This window comes from Globicephala melas, chromosome 1 (assembly GCF_963455315.2).
Source record: "Globicephala melas chromosome 1, mGloMel1.2, whole genome shotgun sequence".
NCBI classification, from domain to species: Eukaryota; Metazoa; Chordata; class Mammalia; order Artiodactyla; family Delphinidae; genus Globicephala; species Globicephala melas.
In genome coordinates this window covers 57,743,975-57,764,082 of record NC_083314.1, presented here as the reverse complement: position 1 = coordinate 57,764,082, position 20,108 = coordinate 57,743,975, and the positions used below count along the sequence as shown (strand labels likewise).

The 20,108-nt window shown below is 37.4% G+C and overlaps 1 protein-coding gene across 14 annotated transcripts in view; it reads left to right on the top strand.

Annotated features, from left to right (window-relative positions):
• Positions 1-20,108, top strand: part of PRRC2C (proline rich coiled-coil 2C) — a 98,007-nt gene that overhangs the window by 33,250 nt on the left and 44,649 nt on the right. For all 14 annotated transcript variants that reach the window (XM_030875493.3, XM_030875487.3, XM_030875484.3 and 11 more), the window contains 8 exons: positions 520-740; positions 4,900-4,982; positions 5,580-5,713; positions 5,794-5,881; positions 6,914-7,058; positions 8,582-8,635; positions 12,985-13,618; positions 19,902-20,071. In XM_030875493.3, coding sequence (XP_030731353.1) covers positions 520-740; positions 4,900-4,982; positions 5,580-5,713; positions 5,794-5,881; positions 6,914-7,058; positions 8,582-8,635; positions 12,985-13,618; positions 19,902-20,071 — 1,529 coding nt within the window. The remainder of the gene's footprint in view (positions 1-519; positions 741-4,899; positions 4,983-5,579; positions 5,714-5,793; positions 5,882-6,913; positions 7,059-8,581; positions 8,636-12,984; positions 13,619-19,901; positions 20,072-20,108) is intronic.

Sequence of the window (20,108 nt, the reverse complement as noted above, 5' to 3'; positions counted from 1 at the left end):
TGTATCAAAAATTGGTGAAGCTTAATAGGGAAGTTCTAATATTTTCTTCCCTGACCCCAGTATTTGCTTTTGGTGGTACCCTCTGAGGCAGGGGTCCCCAACCCTTGGGCCGCAGACCAGTACCAGTCCACAGCCTGTTAGGAACCAGGCCACACAGCAGGAGGTGAGCGGCTGGCGAGTGAGGAAGCTTCATCTGCCGCTCCCCATCACTCGCATTACCACCTGAACCATTACCCCCCTCCCCCTGTTTGTGCAAAAATTGTCTTCCATGAAACCGGTCCCTGGTGGCAAAAAGGTTGGGGACCGCTGCTCTGAGGTACATCCTCTCTGCTTTGGAAGCCACTGCTCTTGACTACCTAAACACCTTCAAAGTCTAAATTTCTAGTACAGCCTAGATTAGACTTTCACTATTCCTTCACTATGCTTACTTGCTTAACTTCTCTTGAAATGTGCCTAGTTTGGTTTCACTCTGTTCCATTTTCAGATTTTTTTCTTATTTTTTCTCTCTCTTCATACCAGATGTTGCTTGTTGGAGAGATGGTGGTAAATCTGCTAGTTCGCCTTTAACATCTGACCAAGATGAAAAGTCTGGCCAGGATGAAAGCACGACTGGAACATCAGAGCAAAATGATATCCTCAAAGTGGTGGAAAAGAGGATAGCTTGTGGTCCTCCACAGGCTAAACTGAATGGACAACAGCCTGCCCTTGCTTCTCAATACAGAGCTATGATGCCTTCTTACGTGAGTATTGTTGAATCAGCAAGTGGTTAAAAAAGAGGTTTTTGATCTGGATTCCAAGGAAAGAATTGGAATGGGAAAAAGTTGAAGTCTTTATTTTCATTAACATCTAATTAAAAATTAAAAATTTCTTTGATTATGAATTTAGGAATCAAATCACAGAAAGTATCAGTACCCATGTTTTATCCTTAGGGATCATAGGTATTTTCATATCACATTACATTGTTTTTAGGTATTGCAAATATTGTTTATACTCAGCATTCCTTCAAAATAGTTATTAGTGTTATTTAATGAAGCACATACATTACTGTATCACAAATTTGTTTTTTAAATATTGTGGTAACAGAATTTTAGTATAATTGTTTCCTTAGTAATACTGTGTTTTTAATTATACATTTAAAAACATTTCTGTGAGAAGAGGTCCGTAAGATTTATCAGACTGCCAGAGGGGTTGTTCATGGCACAAGAAAAGGATAATACCTGCTTTAGTTCTAAAGTTTTTATTAGTATACCTTGAATTTTTTAAAAAAACTTTTTATAATGGAATATTTTTAACATTCAAAAATAGAAATGATAAAAGAAAGCGTGAGCTTTCTTCCTCCCATAACTACCATACATCTTCAATGGTTATCGATTTGTGGTCCATCTTTTTTACCTGTTTCTCACCACCTGGGATTACTAAAATCCTAGATATATCATCTCATCCATATATATTTTAGGTTATATTTTAAAAGATAAAGACTAGGGAAACATCCACAGTGCCATTACCACACCTAAAAAGAAATTCTTATTTATTTATTTATTCATTGAATTTTTTTTTTTTTGGCTGCATGGGGTCTTCGTTGCTGCGTGCGGGCTTTCTCTAGTTGTGGTGAGCGGGAGCTACTCTTTGTTGAGGTGCATGGGCTTCTCATTGCAGTGGCTTCTCTTGTTGTGGAACACAGGCTCTAGGCTTGCAGGCTTCAGTAGTTGCGGCATGTGAGCTCAGTAGTTGTGGCATGTGAACTCAGTAGTTGTGGCTTGCAGACTCTAGAGCGCAGGCTCAGTAATTGTGGCACACAGGCTTAATTGCTCCGCGGCATGTGGGATCTTCTTGGACCAGGGATCGAACCCGTGTCCCCTGCATTGGCAGGTGGATTCTTAACCACTGTGCCACCAGGGAAGTCCCTGAAAATTCTTTTTAAAATACCAAGTCAATATTCTAGTTTCCCTGATTATCTCATAATTAGGATCCAGGTAACATCTATTCTTGAGATGGTTTATATTTTTGTTAGTAATCTTGTTATCTATGGGTACCTCTTTTCCTTTATCGCTTGTTTTCTTTGGAGCATATCTATTACAATTTATTTGTTTTCCTGTGCAGTTTCTCATAGTCTGGATTTTGCTGATTCCATCTTTGTAGTTTCATTTAATATATACTTCTGAGGGGAATTCCCTGGCAGTCCAGTGGTTAAGACTCCACACTCGCAATACAGGCACGGGTTCGATCCCTGGTCAGGGAACTAAGATCCTGCATGCCACACGGTGCAGCCAAAAAGAAAAAAAGAAAAAAGAAACAAAACTTAATAGTGGTTGCTTCTTGGGCAGGGGAAATTTAAAAAATAAACAAATATATATATATATATATATACACACACACACACAGACACACACACACACACACATATACACGCACACACATATATATATACTTTTGACCCCCATATTTCCTATAAATTAGTAGTTAGATTTGGTGCCCTCATTCATTCGTTTGCTCTCAGTCTACTGTGAAATTATATGGCAAGTTACATGTGCTCAAGTAAATAACTTTACATTTTTTGAGAAAACCATTAATCTCAAAGGAAAGAACAATCTAGTTCATACATTTATTTTTCTTATTACTTAACTCCTAAGTAGTCAAGGTCCAACCATATTTTCTATTTTTTCTTTGTATCATTATTACTTAACCATTCTAAGGTAGAGGGAAATAAATTATTAAATACAATTACTTGTTAAATATTTTCTTAAAAATTTGGGGTGTATGATAAAACAATCTTATGTGCTAACCTGACCTTGAATAATGATTTGCATCCAAATACTTGTCTCCTAAGATTTTTCAAATTGTGCTTCCAAGGACCCCTGCCTGAATTTCCAGGCGTAGGGGTGGAATGGGTAAGGGGGAAAGGTGAGACCAAGTGAGCTTTGTTCCCAATTTCATCAATGAGTTTATTCAAATAAAACGTTTCACTAAACAAAAACATTTAAAACACCATTATTATGTGTTGAGAACTTATAGTTGTTTCTGCATTTTTTTTTTTTTTTCTGGCTGTGTTGGGTCTTCGTTGCTGCGCGCGGGCTTTCTCTAGTTGCGCGAGCATGGGCTACTCTTCGTTGCAGTGTGTGGGCTTCTAATTGCGGTGGCTTCTCGTTGCGGAGCACAGGCTCTAGGCGTGTGGGCTTCAGTAGTTGCGGCATGCAGGTCCTAGAGCACATGGGCTTCAGTAGTTGCGGCGTGCAGGCTCAGTAGTTGCAGCGTACGGGCTCTAGGGCACGCAGGCTTCTGTAGTTGTGGCTCGCAGGCTCTAAAAAGTTGGCGTGTATGTAACTCTAGTGCAGGCTCAGTAGTTGTGGTGCAGGGCTTAGTTGCTCTGTGGCATGTGGGATCTTCCAAGACTAGGAATCAAACCCATGTGCCCTGCATTGGCAGGCGGATTCTTAACCACTGCTTCTTGTTGCGGAGCACAGGCTCTAGGCACGGGCTTCAGTAGTTGCGGCACGTGGGCCCTAGAGTGCATGGGATTCAGTAGTTGCGGCGTGCGGGCTCTAGGGCACGCGCTTCAGTAGTTGTGGCTCGCAGGCTCTAAAAAGTTGGGATGTATGCAACTCTAGTGCAGGCTCAGTAGTGTGGCACACGGGCTTAGTTACTCTGTGGCATGTGGGATCTTCCAGGACTAGGAATCAAACCCGTGTCCCCTGCATTGGCAGGCGGATTCTTAACCACTGCACCACCAGGGGAGTCCCCTGTTTATGCAGTTTTTGTGGCAAATTCGTAAATTTCAAACATTTATTAATACCACAAGAAATTAATACCTATGCCTAAATAATCAGAAAGATCTAATGCAACTTATCCTATGAACATTTGCCTCCAATAGTGTATTTGCTAATTTCAGTGTAAAGTGTGATGCAACCGAAAATTCTGCAGTGTTCCCCAAACAAAAAGCGTCTCCTGTTGTGTTTCAGCTGTTGTTTATCTTAATTAACTTTTGCTCCAACCCTGCTTAGAAATTTCTTGTTTACACAGCACAATCATATAAACATAGCCTTTCTTCTAGTATAAAGTAATTCCCTCATCAGTTTTTTTTAAAGAAAAACTAAACTATTTCAGGATATAAATTATGTATTTAAGATAATACAATTTCATTTTTTTAAACATAATTTAACCTGGATATAAGCAAATAGTAAATAATCAAGCACTCCTTGACACTTCTTCCCTTCCAAATCATAGGATGAATCCTTTGGTGTTATTATTTGTCTTCATAATCTTAGAATTCTCCTAAAGTCAGATTCTCAAAGCCAAGTTCCCGTGGAGAGCATCATCTTTGCGCCTCTGTATATAATTACTATCTGTGTAATGACTCAGAATCCACCTATGCCCCACCCATAGAAAATCTCTCAATTAGCTCCCTACCCACTTCCTCCTTCAACTCTGTTGGGTTATGGACTATCCTTTTATCTGAACTGAGTTCCTCTTTATCAGCAAATCTGCAAATCTACTCTTGCATTAGGATGAGGTCTCACATTATATCATGTCAAGTATTGATATTTGAACTTGGTTAAGAAACTGAAGTTTTCTGGGGTGCATGCATGTCGTCGTTTTTACTTTTTCATTTCAGTACACAGTCATTTTTATGTAACTTAATTAATGGGATAACAGAAGTTCTTAATAAGATGTGTCCTAGTTATTACCTGTATTTGTAATGACTTGTTGGAGGCAGTAGATATTTAAATGGCTTGTTATTGAGGGTGAATGATCATCTATACCAGTAGATAAAATTATTTATTGACAGTACTGTTTATTTTAATCATTTCTATAAATTATAATTTCAGGCTTAGTCAGGGTGATCTTTTTTTAAAAAAATAACTGGGTAGCTAAATTTTATCAATTTTTGTTTCTTTTATACAGATGTTTCAGCAGTATCCAAGGATGGCCTATCCTCCTCTACATGGTCCCATGAGGTTTCCACCTTCTTTAACTGAAACAAACAAGTAAGACTATTAAATGATTAAAGTTTGCAGGGTATATGTATACTTGTTAAGATTTTCTGGAGGTTGAGTGGATTATGGGGATTTATTTTTCTGTCCTCAAGGTGCATTTGCCATTAACAAGTAATTGGCTAACTTTCGTAAGACAGAACAAAAATACTTTATTCTTCTAAAACTTTAAATCAGCTGACATAAAATTCTAAAAACTGAAAATTGTGGCCCCAAAAATGTATGGCACTTGTTTACTCCTTCCTTCCATGATGTTGATAACCCCCATTCTCTTTTTTTTTTGCTTAGTGTATTTTGAGATTAGTATTAGTCTTAGCCATATCATCCTTTAACATATATTTGTTTTATTTTAGATGTTTGAAAACTTTGCTATTAAATATAGGCATAAGAAATATAATTATGTATTATCTTAAATTTCTTTGTTAATTTTATAATCTCTTCATACATGTCAGGTGCAAAATATTTTGTATATCACGGTATAGAAAACTAATGCTGAATTGAAATGAACTAAATTCCAGTCTTTTAATATTTTCCTAATTTAGTATCATTAAAACTTAGTATCCTTTTCTCTCATAACCTGTCACTGGTTAGAGGCCTTCGAGGAAGAGGCCCACCTCCTTCATGGGCCTCTGAGCCTGAACGCCCCTCCATCCTTAGTGCATCAGAACTGAAGGAGCTTGATAAATTTGATAATCTAGATGCTGAAGCTGATGAAGGTTGGGCAGGTAAGAGGCAAGATTAATTAAGCACTTTTAGTTTTTAGATGCTTTGAAACAGTCAATCTGAGTTCTCCTTAATTTAATAGGTGCTCAGATGGAAGTAGATTATACAGAACAGCTGAATTTCAGTGATGATGATGAGCAGGGAAGTAGTAGTCCTAAAGAAAACAACAGGTAAGTTGTGATATCTCTTACTAATAATAGTATGAATTTGTTGATGTGACATGAGCCATTTACGCAGAGAAGTTTCATTAATAGGTATTTGTTCCCCGCTTACAGAATTTCTACATTCTACCCCAAGGAGTTTTACTGAGTGGGAAGGCGATTAATGAGCCAAATTTTAAAAGTACAGATAATCAAGGAATTAAGAGTTTGATGTTTCTAAAGAAAATACATATTTTTAAAAAGAAGCTATTTAGATGCTTGTCATCTAATTGGAAATATTTTGAGAAACCGTATTTGGGACCATTTAAAACTTGTTACTTACTTGACCTGATCCATATTTATAAAATTGGAGAAAAATTACTTGGGTTACAACAGCTGCTTCAAGTCTTTGATTTTTTTTAAACTTAGCAAGGAGCAATAAGGTCTTTGAAAATAGGAGCTTTTTCTCTTTTTTTCTGGAATATAGGGGCATCAGAGTCAGGAATATATGGGTTATGTAACATAAAAATTGGGCTCTTAAGATAAACAGGAGTTTGCATGCACATATTGGTATAATTTTTCAGCCATAGTGTTATAATACACTGCTGTTTCGTGATCAGTTGTGAGATGCCTACTAAAAATACTGTAGTTTGAGTTCTCTTTTCCATTAAATCAGAACAAATTAGAATACATTAATTAATTAATTATCTGGAATATTGGTTGTGTTCAGATGAGAGTTTTGGGTGGGGGTAATAGAAAATGATGGAATCATATTGTGTGTCAGGTGTGAGTGTCCGTATTTGATAAGTACTATATCGCATCTTGTATCTTGTGGTGATAAATCTGGCCAAGCCCAGGCCCCATCACATTATAGATATATAGCATATATTTCTTGAATGAATAAATTAACACTGCTAGGTTACAACACCATCTCATTCCTTGATACATTTTCCCCCTGAAATTGTATGGAAATAATGTCTTTTTTACGTTGAGAAAATGCATTTACTTGTGGTACATTCTGTCCACTCTATTTTTTATTTCACCTGGATTTTGATTCTTCAGTGAGGATCAAGGTTCAAAAGCCTCTGTAAACACTGAAAACCGAAAAGAAGCAGATGAAGTTTTCAACACTAAGTCATCTTCTCAGATACCTGCCCATCCATCAGTAGCAAAAGGTCCCTATGGGAAAGGACCTCCACTTAATCAGGTTTGTTGGACTCATGGAGATTCTTGTCACTGCAGACAAGTGACAAGGATGAATTAATCATAATCATAGAGTTAGTTGGAAAAAGACCTAGGGAATGGAAACTATATATTTTTTGTTAAATAGCTCTAGACCTAAACCATAATTTTATTCCATACCAACAGGAATTATCAATGCAGTAGCTAAAATTATAAAGTAGAAACTAAAGTTTCACTCTTCCTTCTTAGAGCAGCTTGGGCATGTCAGAGTGGAGGGATAAATTGTTTTTCCAAACTAACATAACTGAAGTGCTTTATAGTTTACTGAATGCTTTGTAAATCCTAGTTAGTATTCATGTGTGAAATTGTATGTTATCTGAGTAGGGAAATCACACTAGGGAGTAGAGCAGTCTATGTAGTCTGAGCCATTTTGAAGAATGTTGTTAAAAAGGGGGAAGTATGTGGGCAACAGATACACTTGATCCTACCTCAAAGATGTAGCAAGAACTGCACTGCAAAGTGAGAATTTAACAGGGCTATCTTCCAGAGAGCCTACTTAAGTAATTCATAGTATACTCAGCATGTATTTGTTGAATTCATACCAAACAGATGGAGGAATCGGTGCCTTCAGGGAGGTAAAAGTAAGTAGCTAACAGTGCCGTGATAGGGTGCACATAGTTCTTAGAAAATTCTATGTAAAACATTTCACAAAAGACTTGATACTTGAAGCAGGAATTAGCCAGTAAACAGAGGGAAGAGGGTGCTTCCAAGCAGTGGGAACATGTTCAGGGTAGAGAAGTATAGTAAAGCATGGCCTAATCAAGAAGTCCCCAACAGTTTGACGTGGGAGAGGAGTAAGAGAGCTATGTAAGAACTAGTAGTTGTTAAGTCTTGTATGCTATACAAGAGGTTTGAATTTTATTCTTAAGGCATTGGTTAGCCATTGGAAAATAAATTTGTGAATTCTGGAAAAGAAGGATTTTTAAAGTAATTTTTAAATAAAATCTGTTGTTTTGTGTGATTTTTAACTTACTGGCATAATGGGGAATGATAAAAGAATAGAAAAATATAGACCATATCTTGATGTTTTGATTTGCATGCGTGTGACACTGATATGTATAATAACAAGTGAATAGTCTATATATATCTGGTTCCAATGTTTTAGATGTTTCTTTTCCTTATATAAATTTGAAAGGTTTAGTTTGCCATTAGAAAAAATATTGGGTTTATGTAAATAAAAATTTGAAATTAGAGGCATACTTCTTCACAGCCAGATTACCTGGGCTAAAATTCTAGAATTTGTACACTAAGATTCTACTCTTAACAAAGTTAATTTGAGATTGTAACCTTAATTAAAGTGGCTGAGTGATTGTATAGAACATAAAGTTATTTTGTAGAGACTGATGTACTTTTATTTAAAAAGAGAAAAGGATAAAGATGTTTTACTTTTTGCAGTCTTTTGGTCTCACTGAAAAACATTGCAATCAGAAATATTTCAAGTAGATATTTTTTTATCTTACTTTGTAAAAATCCTTTTCTTAATAATAGGAACGTGGACCATCTTCACACTTGCCACCACCTCCAAAGTTGCTTGCACAGCAGGTAAATTTTAACTAAATGCTTGTTAATGGTCTGTGTGTATTATTCGCCCTATTTGTTTTAATGGAAACGTCCTCTGTGTGTTTCTTATTTATAATTTTTATGAAACAGTTGTTGACTTTACTTTGTAGCTCCTGCACGTCTTCCTCTTTAGCCTGTTCCTCTTCCTTCTCAGCTGATAAGCATATTCCTAATTTTTCTAAGAAAATAAGAAGCAGCTCTTCTTCCCATTTGAGTACCCTTCCTGGTCTGACTTCTTTCCTGTTGCCCTTGCTCCTGAGGACGACCCTTCTACTTGTTCTCTGGATCCCATCTTCTATCAGTTACCAGTAATATTCTCTCTCATCTTTAAAAAAAAGTTTTAAACACCAACCCTTCTTTAACTCCCACTACACTCCATTTCCCCAGTTTCCTACCTGTATCTCTGTTCCCCTTCATGGCAAAATTGTTTTAGTGAGCTGTTTACACTTACTGGCTTCACTTTGTCTCTCATTAACCCTCTCCAGTTATGTTCTCATCTCCCCACTATACCTTTGAAACTGTTAGTATCAAGGTTAGTAATGACTGTTGCATCTTGCCAAATACAGTTCTCTTGTATTCATTTACAAGATTACTCATCTCAGCAGCAGTTGACATAGTTAATCTTTTCATCCCTCCATCCTTCTTAAAACTTTTTGAAAACTTGCTTTTGAGACATCATACTGTTTTGTTCTCTTTTTAAAATTTATATTCCTTTTGGACCTCCTATACTTAAACCTTTGGGTGTCGGAGGGCTCAGGGCTGTGTTCTCATTTCTTTTTCTAACTATATTCTTTGCCTGGGGGATCATCTGATGGCACTCAGTAAGTTTCTTGAGCCCTTAAAGCTCTATCCTGACTTCGAAAGTCATGTATTCAACAGTCGGCTCAGCATTTCCACTTGGATCTCTGGTAGATATCTGACAGTTAATAGTCCAAACCATAACAACCCCCACCCACACTTAGGCAGTTCAGCTACTGTCTTCCCTATCTTAGATAATGACATTGCTGAGGTTAAAACGTGGAAGTCACTCTTAAATCTTTCTTCTTTTTTACCTTACATCCAACCTAATCTATCAGCAAATTGTCACCTCTACCTTTAGAATATATTCCTATACTGAGTACTTGCTGCCACCAGATATATTTCATTTGGACTTAACAGGTCGTCTTGTTTTCCTGTCTTGCTGCCTTCTCACCCACTACGTCCACCCCGAATTCTCCTATAGCAGATATAACTTTAAATATGTATATATTTATATATCTTATATTACATGTATATGTTTTACATACACACACACACACACATACATACATACACTAGGTCAGTTATTCCTTGCTCAGGTTCTTTTCATGGTCTTTAAAGTTTCTGTCTCCTTTTCTGACTTCATCTACTTTTCTCCCTCTCTGTTCTTACCACACAAGCTTTATTGCTCTTTTTTTAATTTTACCCTCAAGACATTTTATTTGCTGTTGCCTCTAACCAGAAGACTCTTTCCGAGGTTCTTGCTGTGGTCGAGTTCTTTGCTCAGGTGTTAACAATGCACAGGCCTTCCCTGATCACTGTACAATGACAGTGCACATACCATCACCATCACCGTCATCTCCACCAGTCATTTTCCTTTTAACCACTGAATGCTCTTTGTAGCATTTCTATACACATAGAAGCTAAAACTAAAACATCTAGCAGAAAATGTAGAAGAAAGTCTTTATGAACTTGGGCCAACAAAAATGTCTTAGATAAGACAAAAAATTCAAGAATTAGAAAGAAAAAGGAAATCGATCAGTTGGACTTTGAAATACATCTCTAAGGCGAAGAAAAGATATCACAGGAAAAATATTAATACATCTGACGAAGAACTTGTATGGGGGTGTGTGTGTATTTAAAAGCCCTTACAAGTCAATAATAAGACAAAAAGTCCAACAAAATGATTTGGACATTCACTTCATAAAATAAGGTATACAAATGGCCAATAAGCACATGAAAAGATGTTCAGTATCTTTAGTCAGCAGGAAAATGGAAAGTAAAACCACATTGAAATTCTGTTACACATCCAGAATTTAAAAGGCTGATGACACCAAATATTGGGGAGGATGCAGAGCAGGTGACACCCTCATATATTGCTCATGGAGCTGTAAAACCTTGTAATCAATTTGGAAAACAGTTTGGCAGTTTCTTATAAAGTGAAACACATAGTTACTATATGACTTGACAGTTCCACTCTTAGGTACTCATCTAAGAGGAATGAAAACATACATTTACACAAAGACTTAGGCATGAATGACCATAGCTGTCTTATATCTAGTTAAAAAAAAACTAGAAGCGGGCTCCCCTGGTGGCGCAGTGGTTGAGAGTCTGCCTGCCGATGCTGGGGACACAGGTTCATGCCCCGGTCCGGGAAGATCCCACATGCCGCGGGGCGGTTAGGCCCGTGAGCCATGGCCACTGAGCCTGCGCATCTGGAGCCTGTGCTCCGCAACTGGAGAGGCCACAACAGTGAGAGGCCCGCGTACCGCAAAAAAACAAAACAACAACAACAAAAAAACTAGAAGCAATCCGTATGTTCATCCACAGATGAAACAATATGCCTATGATGCCATACTATGCAGCAATAGAATGGAGTAAACTCCTGCTACACACAGTGACCTCAGAACCATTACCCTGAATGCAAGAAGCCAGATACAAAACAGTATATAACTTGATGTATCCATTTTTGTGAAATTTTAGGAAAGGCAGATCTACTCTATACTGCCAGAAGTAGATTGCTGGTTGCTTGAGGTCAGGGATGCAGGCAGAGGACTGATGAAAATGCTCTATATGTTGATTGGGGCAGTAGTTACCTAAGTTTATCATTTGTCCAAACTCATCAAACTATACAGTTAAAATATATATATCACATTTTATGTAAATTATACTTCAGTGAAGTTGCTTTTTAAAAAATGCTTACTCTCTGAGTTTACAGTGTAAATTAGGTGTGTTTATATAATTACTTTGTTTTTGCAGCTTGTCTTTCAAGCTATAGATGAAGTAACTAAATACCAGAGAGATTAAACGGTTTGCCTAAGACAGCACTGTTAGTAAATGGTAGTCTGGATTCATGGTTTGTTTGGGTTTTTTGTTTTGTATTCAGTCCAGTGTTTTCACCATATCATTATTTTCTCTTTTGTAGGGATTCTGACTAATGGCTTTTAAGGTTTCTTCATCCTAATACTATTAAAAATCTTTTTTGTGGCTGCGTCACTGAGCACGGGCTTCTCATTGCAGTGGCTTCTCTTGTTGCGGAGAACGGGCTCTAGGTGCTCAGGCTTCAGTAGTTACAGCACATGGACTCAGTAGTTGTGGCACGTGGGCCCTAGAGCACGTGCACTTCAGTAGTTGCGGTGTGTGGGCTCATAGTTGCGGCATGTGGGCTCTAGAGTGCAAGCTCAGTAGCTGTGGCGCATGGGCTTAGTTGCTCCACGGCATGTGGGATCTTCCCAGACCAGGGCTCAAACCTGTGTCCCCTGCATTGACAGGCGGATTCTTAGCTGCTGTGCCACCACAGAAGTCTCCAAAATCAATATTTTTTAAACAAATTTTTTAGTTCCTTGATATTGCAGCTCTTCATGTGCTTTTTTCATCCTGCTTGTCTTTGCAAAGTTGCTGGCATTTTTAGGCTTTGTAGTAATTGTTTTAGAACACGTTAGTTGAAAATTGAATCATTAATACTCAGCCTCTCAGGTCATCCTCCCATTCTTCACCATGGGATCTAGATACGCCTTTCTGGATCTTTCAGTTTAAAGATAGAATTCTCTCTACCCAAGCTGCTTTTTAGGAATTTCCTCTCCTTTGGCATGTCAGCAGCAGCAATGTCTCCATGTCCTTTACTTAGCATCTTTGACTGTGTGCTCTTTCCTTGTAACTGTATCTCAACCTTCTCAGGGCTCATGTGGTGCCATGTTGCATCTTTATGGACTTCTTTTCTCCCACTTTAGGCATTCCATCTCTGGAAGTTCCTGCTAAAGCACTCACATTCTAAATTTCCTTTGTCTCTAAATATAGATTTTGAAATTCATGTTGTGGCAATTTCTAATTTTATTCAACAAATACTGAGTGAGCAGTAATGTCTGGCACAGTAAATAGGTACACTCTCAGTAAATATTTATTAGATGGCTGGATTAATTATTCTCGAAAATTAACTAGATTTACTATTTTCCCCACATTGTTACTTGTTTACATTTTAACGTGTATGTTTTTCAGGAAAATTTCTGACACACTGGAGAATTTTGCTCCTGCTCCGTGTCTGTGATATATCCTTTGTTGTCATACTCATCTGATAATTTATCTTAACGTTTCAGCATCCTCCTCCAGACCGACAGGCAGTACCTGGAAGACCAGGCCCTTTCCCCCCTAAGCAACAGGTTCCGGATGAAGATGAAATATGGAAGCAAAGAAGAAGACAACAGTCAGAACTTTCTGCAGCAGTGGAACGTGCTCGTAAACGGCGTGAAGAGGAAGAGCGAAGAATGGAAGAGCAAAGGAAAGCAGCATGTGCAGAGAAGCTTAAACGATTAGACGAAAAGCTTGGTATAGTGGACAAACAACCCTCTCCAGAGGAAATTAGAGAAAGGGAGCGAGAAAAAGAACGAGAAAAGGAACGGGAACGTGAGAAAGAACTTGAAAAAGAACAAGAATGGGAGCGAGAGAAGGAGCGGGAAAAAGAAAGGGAAAGGCAACAGGAGAAGGAAAAAGAACTGGAGCGAGAGCAGGAAATACAGAGAGAAATGGAGAAGGAAAGAAAGCAAGAAAAAGAGAAAGAACTAGAACGGCAGCAAGAAAAGGAAAAAGAACTGCAGAAGATGAAAGAACAGGAAAAGGAATGTGAGTTGGAGAAGAAAGAAAGGGAGAAGGTGGAGGAAAAAATTGAACACAAAGAACCTACTTTAGAGCCTATGGTAGAAAAACCAGAAAGTGAAAACAGCTGTAACAAAGGTATGACAGTCTTGTTTGTCTTTATATAAGCTTTACAAAAGGCTTCATGTTACATGTGGATATTGGATATTTTTGTATTTTTAAAATATGTAATCCGAATAAAAGTGATTAGTGTTTTTTGGATAAGGTTGAATTTTATTGGATACTTTAAAATGTTTTTTTCTGTAATTTTTTTTATTATGATAAAATACATGTAACATAAAGTTTAGCATCTTAACCATTTTTAGGTGTACAGTTCAGTGGTATTAAAAACATTCATAATGAACCATCACTACCATCCATCTCCCGAACTCTTTTCATCTTTTTTTTTTTTTTTTTTGCGGTACACGGGCCTCTCACTGTTGTGGCCTCTCCTGTTGCGGAACACAGGCTCCGGATGCACAGGCTCAGCGGCCATGGCTCACGGGCCCAGCCGCTCCATGGCATGTGGGATCTTCCTGGACCGGGGCACGAACCCACGTCCCCTGCATCGGCAGGCGGACTCTCAACCACTGCGCCACCAGGGAGGCCCCTCTTTTCATCTTCTTAAATTGAAATTCTGTATCCATTAAACAGTAACTCTCCCCAGCCCCTCCCTGGATGGTGATTCTGCTTTCTTTCTGTGTAAGTTTGACTATTCTCAGTACCTCACGTAAGTGGAATCATACAGTATTTGTCATTTTGTAACTGGCTTTTTTTGCTTAGCATAATGTCCTTAAGTTTCGTCCATTGTAGCATATTACAGAATTTCCTTCCTTTTTAAGGCTACTAATCATCATATAAATACACACACACACCACATTTTGCTTACCTAATCTGTTGATGGACACTTGGGTTGATTTCATGTTTTACCTATTTTAAATAACACTGATGTGACTGTGAGTGTACAGATATCTCTTTGAGACCTTGCTTTCATTTATTTTGAGCACAGGCATACCTCAGAGATGTTGCAGGTTAGGTACCAGACCATTGCAATAAAGCAGATATGGCAATAAAGCAAGTCACATGAATTTTTTGGTTTCCCAGTGCATATAAAAGTTATGTTTACACTATTCTATAGACTATTAAGTGTGCAGTAGCATTCTGTCTAAAAATACATATATGCTGTATGTACATACCTTAACTTAAAAATACTTTATTGCTAAAAATGCTAACCATCAATGAGCCTTCAGTGAGCCATGATCTTTTTGCTGTGGGGGTGAGGGAGGGTCTTGCCTCAGTGTTGATGGCTGCTGACTGATCAGGGTGCTGAGGTGGGGGCGCTGTGGCAATGTCTTAAAATAAGACAACAGTGAAGTTTGCTACATCGATTGACTCTTCCTTCCACAAATGATTTCTTTGTAACGTCCGTTCTGTTTGATAGCATTTATCCACAGTAGATCTTCTTTCAAAATTGGAGTCAGTCCTCTCAAACCCTGCCAATGCTTCACCAACTAAGTTTATGTAATAATGTTCTAAATCCTTGGTTGTCATTTCAACAGGCTTCACAGCATCTTCACTAGGAGTAGATTCCATCTCAAGAAAGCACTTTCTTTGCTCATCTGTTGGAAGCAGCTCCTTATCCATTCAAGTTTTATTGTAATATTGCAGCAATTCCACCATATCTCAGGCTCCACTTCTAATTCTAGTTCTCTTGTTGTTTCCACCACATCTGCAGTTACTTCCTCCACTGCAGTGTTGAATCCCTCAAAATTATCCAGTACTAAGTTGAATAAAAGTGGCAAAAGGAGGCACCCTTGTCTTGTTCCTCATCCTACAAAAAAAGCTTTGTCTGTCAACATTGAGTGTGGTATTAGCTGTGGGTTTCTCATAAGTGGATTTTATTCTGTTGAGGTAGTTTCCTTCTGTTCCTAGTTTGAGTATTTTTATCATAAAAATGTGTTGAATTTCGTTGAATCCTTTTCTGTGTTAATTGTGATGATCATGTGTTATTTTCCCTTCATTCTGTCAGCGTATAATATATTGATCGATTTTTGTATGTTAAACCATCCTTGCATCCCAGGAATATATCCCACTTGGTAAACGGTGTATAACACTTTCAGTATACTGCTAAATTCTGTTTTCTAGTATTGTGTCGAGAATTTTTGCATCAGTGTTCATAAGAGATATTTGTCTGTAGTTTTCTTGTAGTGTTCTTGTTTGGCTTTGGTATCAAGGTGATGCTGGCCTTATAAATGAGTTAGGAAGTGTTCCCTCCTCTTCAGTTTTTTGGAAAAGTTTGAGAATAATTGATGTTATTTGTTTAAATGTTTGGTGGAATTCGCCAGTGAAGCCATCAGGTCCAGGGCTTTTCTTTGTCGTGAGAATTTTGATTACCAAGTCAGTCTCCTTACTAGTTAAAAGTCTATTCACATTTTCTATTTCTTTGTGACTTAGTCTTGGTAGATTTTTTGTTTTTAGGAATTTGTACATTTCATCTAGGTTATCCAGTTTGTTGGTGTACAACTGTCCATAATTCTCTCATAATCCTTTTTATTTCTGTAGAATTGGTAGTATTGTCCCCATTTTCACTTCTAATTTTAGTAACTTGAGTCTCCTTTTTTCCTTAGTTCACCCCCTCCCCACCCCAGCTAAAGATTTGTCAATTTTGTTGATCTTGTCAACGAGCTAACTTTTGTTTTCATTGATTTTTCTCTGTTTTTCTATTCTCTTATTTTCTTGATCTCTGCTGTGATTTTTATTTCCTTCTAGTAACCTTGGGTTTAGTTTGTTCTTCTTATTCTCATTCCTTAAGTCGTAACTCTAGGTTACTGATTTGAGAGCTTTCCTGTTTTTTAATGTAAGCATTTATAGCTATAAATTTCCCTCTTTGCTTTGCTTTTGCTGCATCCCAGAAGTTTTGGTATGTTGTGCTTTTGTTTTCATTCATCTCATAGGTATTTTCCAATTTCCCTTGCACTTTCTTTTTTGATCTTTTGGCTGTTAAAGAGTGTATTGTTTAATTTCCACAGATTTGTGAATTGTTCAGGTTTACTTCTGGTGATTTCTAACTTCATTCCATTGTGGTTAGAGAAAATATTTTATGTGATGTCTATCTTTTTAACTCTTGAGAGATGATTTGTGGCCTAATGTGATCTGTCTTGGAAATGTCCCTCAAGGAAAATGTGTATGCTGTTTTGGGGTAGAGTGTTCTGTATATGTCTGTTGGATCTAGTTGGTTTATTAAGTCCTCTTTCCTTATTTATCTTCTGTGTGGCTATTTTAGCCATTATTGGGATTGGAATGTTGAAGCCACTATTTTTTTATATATATAAATTTGTTTGTTTGTTTATTTTTGGTTGCGTTGGGTCTTCGTTGCTGCACACGGGCTTTCTCTAGTTGCAGCAAGCTTGTGGGTACTCTTCGTTGCAGTGCACAGGCTTCTCACTGTGATGGCTTCTCTTGTTGTGGAGCACAGGCTCTAGGCACATGGGCTCAGTAGTTGTGGTTCACGGGCTCTAGAGCGCAGGCTCAGTAGTTGTGACACATGGGCTTAGTTGCTCTGCAGCATGCGGGATCTTCCTGGACCAGGGCTCGAAGCTGTGTCCCCTGCACTGGCAGGTGGATTCTTAACCACTGAACCACCAGGGAAGACCGAAGCCTCTGACTATTAATGTGCAACTATTTATCCCCTTAATTCTGTCAGTATTTTGCTTCATACGTTTTGATGGTCTGTTACTAGGTGTATAAGTGTTTTATAATTGTTGTATCTTGCAGTATTGAACCTTTTATTAGTATTTAATGACTTTCTTTATCTCTTGTAAAACTTCTTTGATTTAAAGTCAATTTTGGGGCTTCCCTGGTGGCGCAGTGGTTGAGAGTCCGCCTGCCGATGCAGGGGACGCGGGTTCGTGCCCCGGTCCAGGAAGATCCCACATGCCGTGGAGCGGCTGGGCCCGTGAGCCATGGCCGCTCAGCCTGCACGTCGGGAGCCTGTGCTCCGCAACGGGAGAGACCACAACAGTGAGAGGCCCGCGTACCACAAAAAAAATAAAAAAAAAATAAAGTCAATTTTGTCTCATGTTAGTGTAGCCACCCTGCTCTCTTTTGGTTACTGTTTCCATGGACTATCTTTGTCCATCTTCTCATTTTCAATTTATTTACATATTTGGATCTAAAGTGAGTTTATTGTAGATACCATATAGTTAGATGACCTTTAATTCTATTTTGTCTGCAAAATTGTATTAGCTTCATAGTTAGGAGATGCTGATTCTTCTACTCTTTTCTGATTCCAAGATATTTAACTACTAAATAAAATCTCATTTGTTCACATGTGTTAATACCTCTAAAACTTAAGTTGAATAGAGGTTAATGGGAATTTTGGATTGTCGTAATTAAATGACTGTACTCTGTTCATAATTTCATATTTGTTTTTCTACCAGTGGGAATAGAAAAGCTTCCACAGGTCATTTATAAGCTTACCAGACAGTAATTATGCTTTTTGAAAAGAGCCTTTGCTGGACTTTCCTGGCAGTCCAGTGGTTAAGACTCTGCGCTTCTACCTCAGGGGGCATGGGTTCAACCCCTGACTGGGGAACTAAGGTCCTGCAAGCCACACAGCGCTGCCCAAAAAAACCCAAAGCCTTTGTTAGCTATAATCAGCTTTTTTGTTCTTTCCCAACTTAGCTTATAAACTCTAATTAATAAAACTTTGCTCCAAACTTGCTGTAAAATTCAGTCTTAATGAATAGCTTGAGTTAACAGTGATTTAAAATAGAAATAGTTTTATTTCAGTATATTTTCTGTTACGGAAATACTGAAATTTTTTTTACCTCAAAACCAATGCTCTTTCTATAAGACCCTGCTGCTTGAAGTTATAAAGCTGTTTAAAGTTTTGCTTTAAGTTTTTATCTATATTCTAGGTTACCTTCAAACTTGGTCCTTAATGTAACTATAAAAAGAGTAAGAGTGTTTTATCTCAATTTTTTTAAAAAAATAAGATACAGCCCATGTGGATTATTTGTTTAGTTACCAGATTTCACAAATTTTTATATTAAGCAGTCTAGAGATAAGTTGATATTGATAATGGGCTTTTATTATATATCTTAAGCACGTTGCTCAAAACACTCAAAAAAGGTAAAGTAAAATTTCTCACCACAGAAATGAAAAACATTTGTATACTTTAAAATTGATGAATTCTGAAAGAGAACAACCTTAGGGAATCTCATTCACAGTTAATGAGAAAGGACCATGGATTAGAAATAAGGAAATGCATTTTAGTCCTAGTTCTGCCAGTGAATACATGTAATGACTCTGATTAATTAATTTAACCATCAGCACCCACTATATATACTTAATTAATTATGCTTTTGTTTTTAATAATCATTATTTAGTGACACGTTTATTTTCATTCACATTTTATATGTCTTCTGATGGCAGTTTAATTTTAGCTGGGTTTATCATGAGATGTACCCATTTCATTTTTAAATGTTGCACCTACTTGGCTCTCTTTTCTCGCTAATATTTTATTTTTTTAGCATTTTTAATATTGAATGTAATACAGACAAAATGTGATTTGTGATTCTTTACTGCATCGTTTTACCATTAGCTTTCCCATTAAAATCCACCCCTAATTATCTGAGAAAAGAATTTATAGTATGCATGGCTTTGTAGTTGTGACAAATAGCATTCTCTAGAATGTATATATGGCTCTGGTTTTCTTTGGGATGAGAACATTTTTTGTGTGTGGGGGATGTGTGTGATTCTCCTTCTCGTGTATCATAATTGATACCTTTTACATAAAATAATGATTTTAAACTCTGATGACAACAGAGTGAGCACCATCTATCTTCAGATATATCACAGAATAATGATTTATATATTTGAAGATAGCTGGTGATCACTGTTGTCATCAGACTTAGATTCATTAGTTTTCTTTATAGATAACATCCCCTGATCAAAAAAATTTTTAAGTAAACCAGTATGTTCTATTTTAAGTATTTATAGGCCATTTATGTCCTAGAGGACCCCAAGTAAATTTTGACAGTAGTGTTAATATTTAGTGAAACAGTGCAAAATAGGTAGTATTTGAAATGGTTTATTATCACAAAATATCAAATACAGACATTTGTATGGTAAAGCATTTGGGCATGTGATTTCTGTCTTAAGAATCCAGCTTTGAGAAGGTCTAGGGTTTTGTTAATCTAATGTTACCTCATTGATGGTTACCAATATTAAAATACAAAAGTGTTTTAGAGTAAGGATGCTTTCTTCCTTGTTAACTTTTTAAATATATCAATCTAATTATTTCACTCCAGTACAAACAACATGTATTTGTCAAGTGTCGTTGATGAGTATAATTATCTTTCACCTTTTCTTTGAGCAGAGGATGACTCAGTTTTCAGTAGACAAGATAACAATCGCAGTGAAAAAGAGACCACACAAGCAGCACATGAAACAGAACCAGAGTCAGGGTCTCAGCCTCGGCCTGCTATATTATCTGGCTATTTTAAACAGTTTCAGAAGTCTTTACCACCACGATTCCAGCGGCAGCAGGTAACAATAAAAACATTTTATCTTGTATGTGTGATTA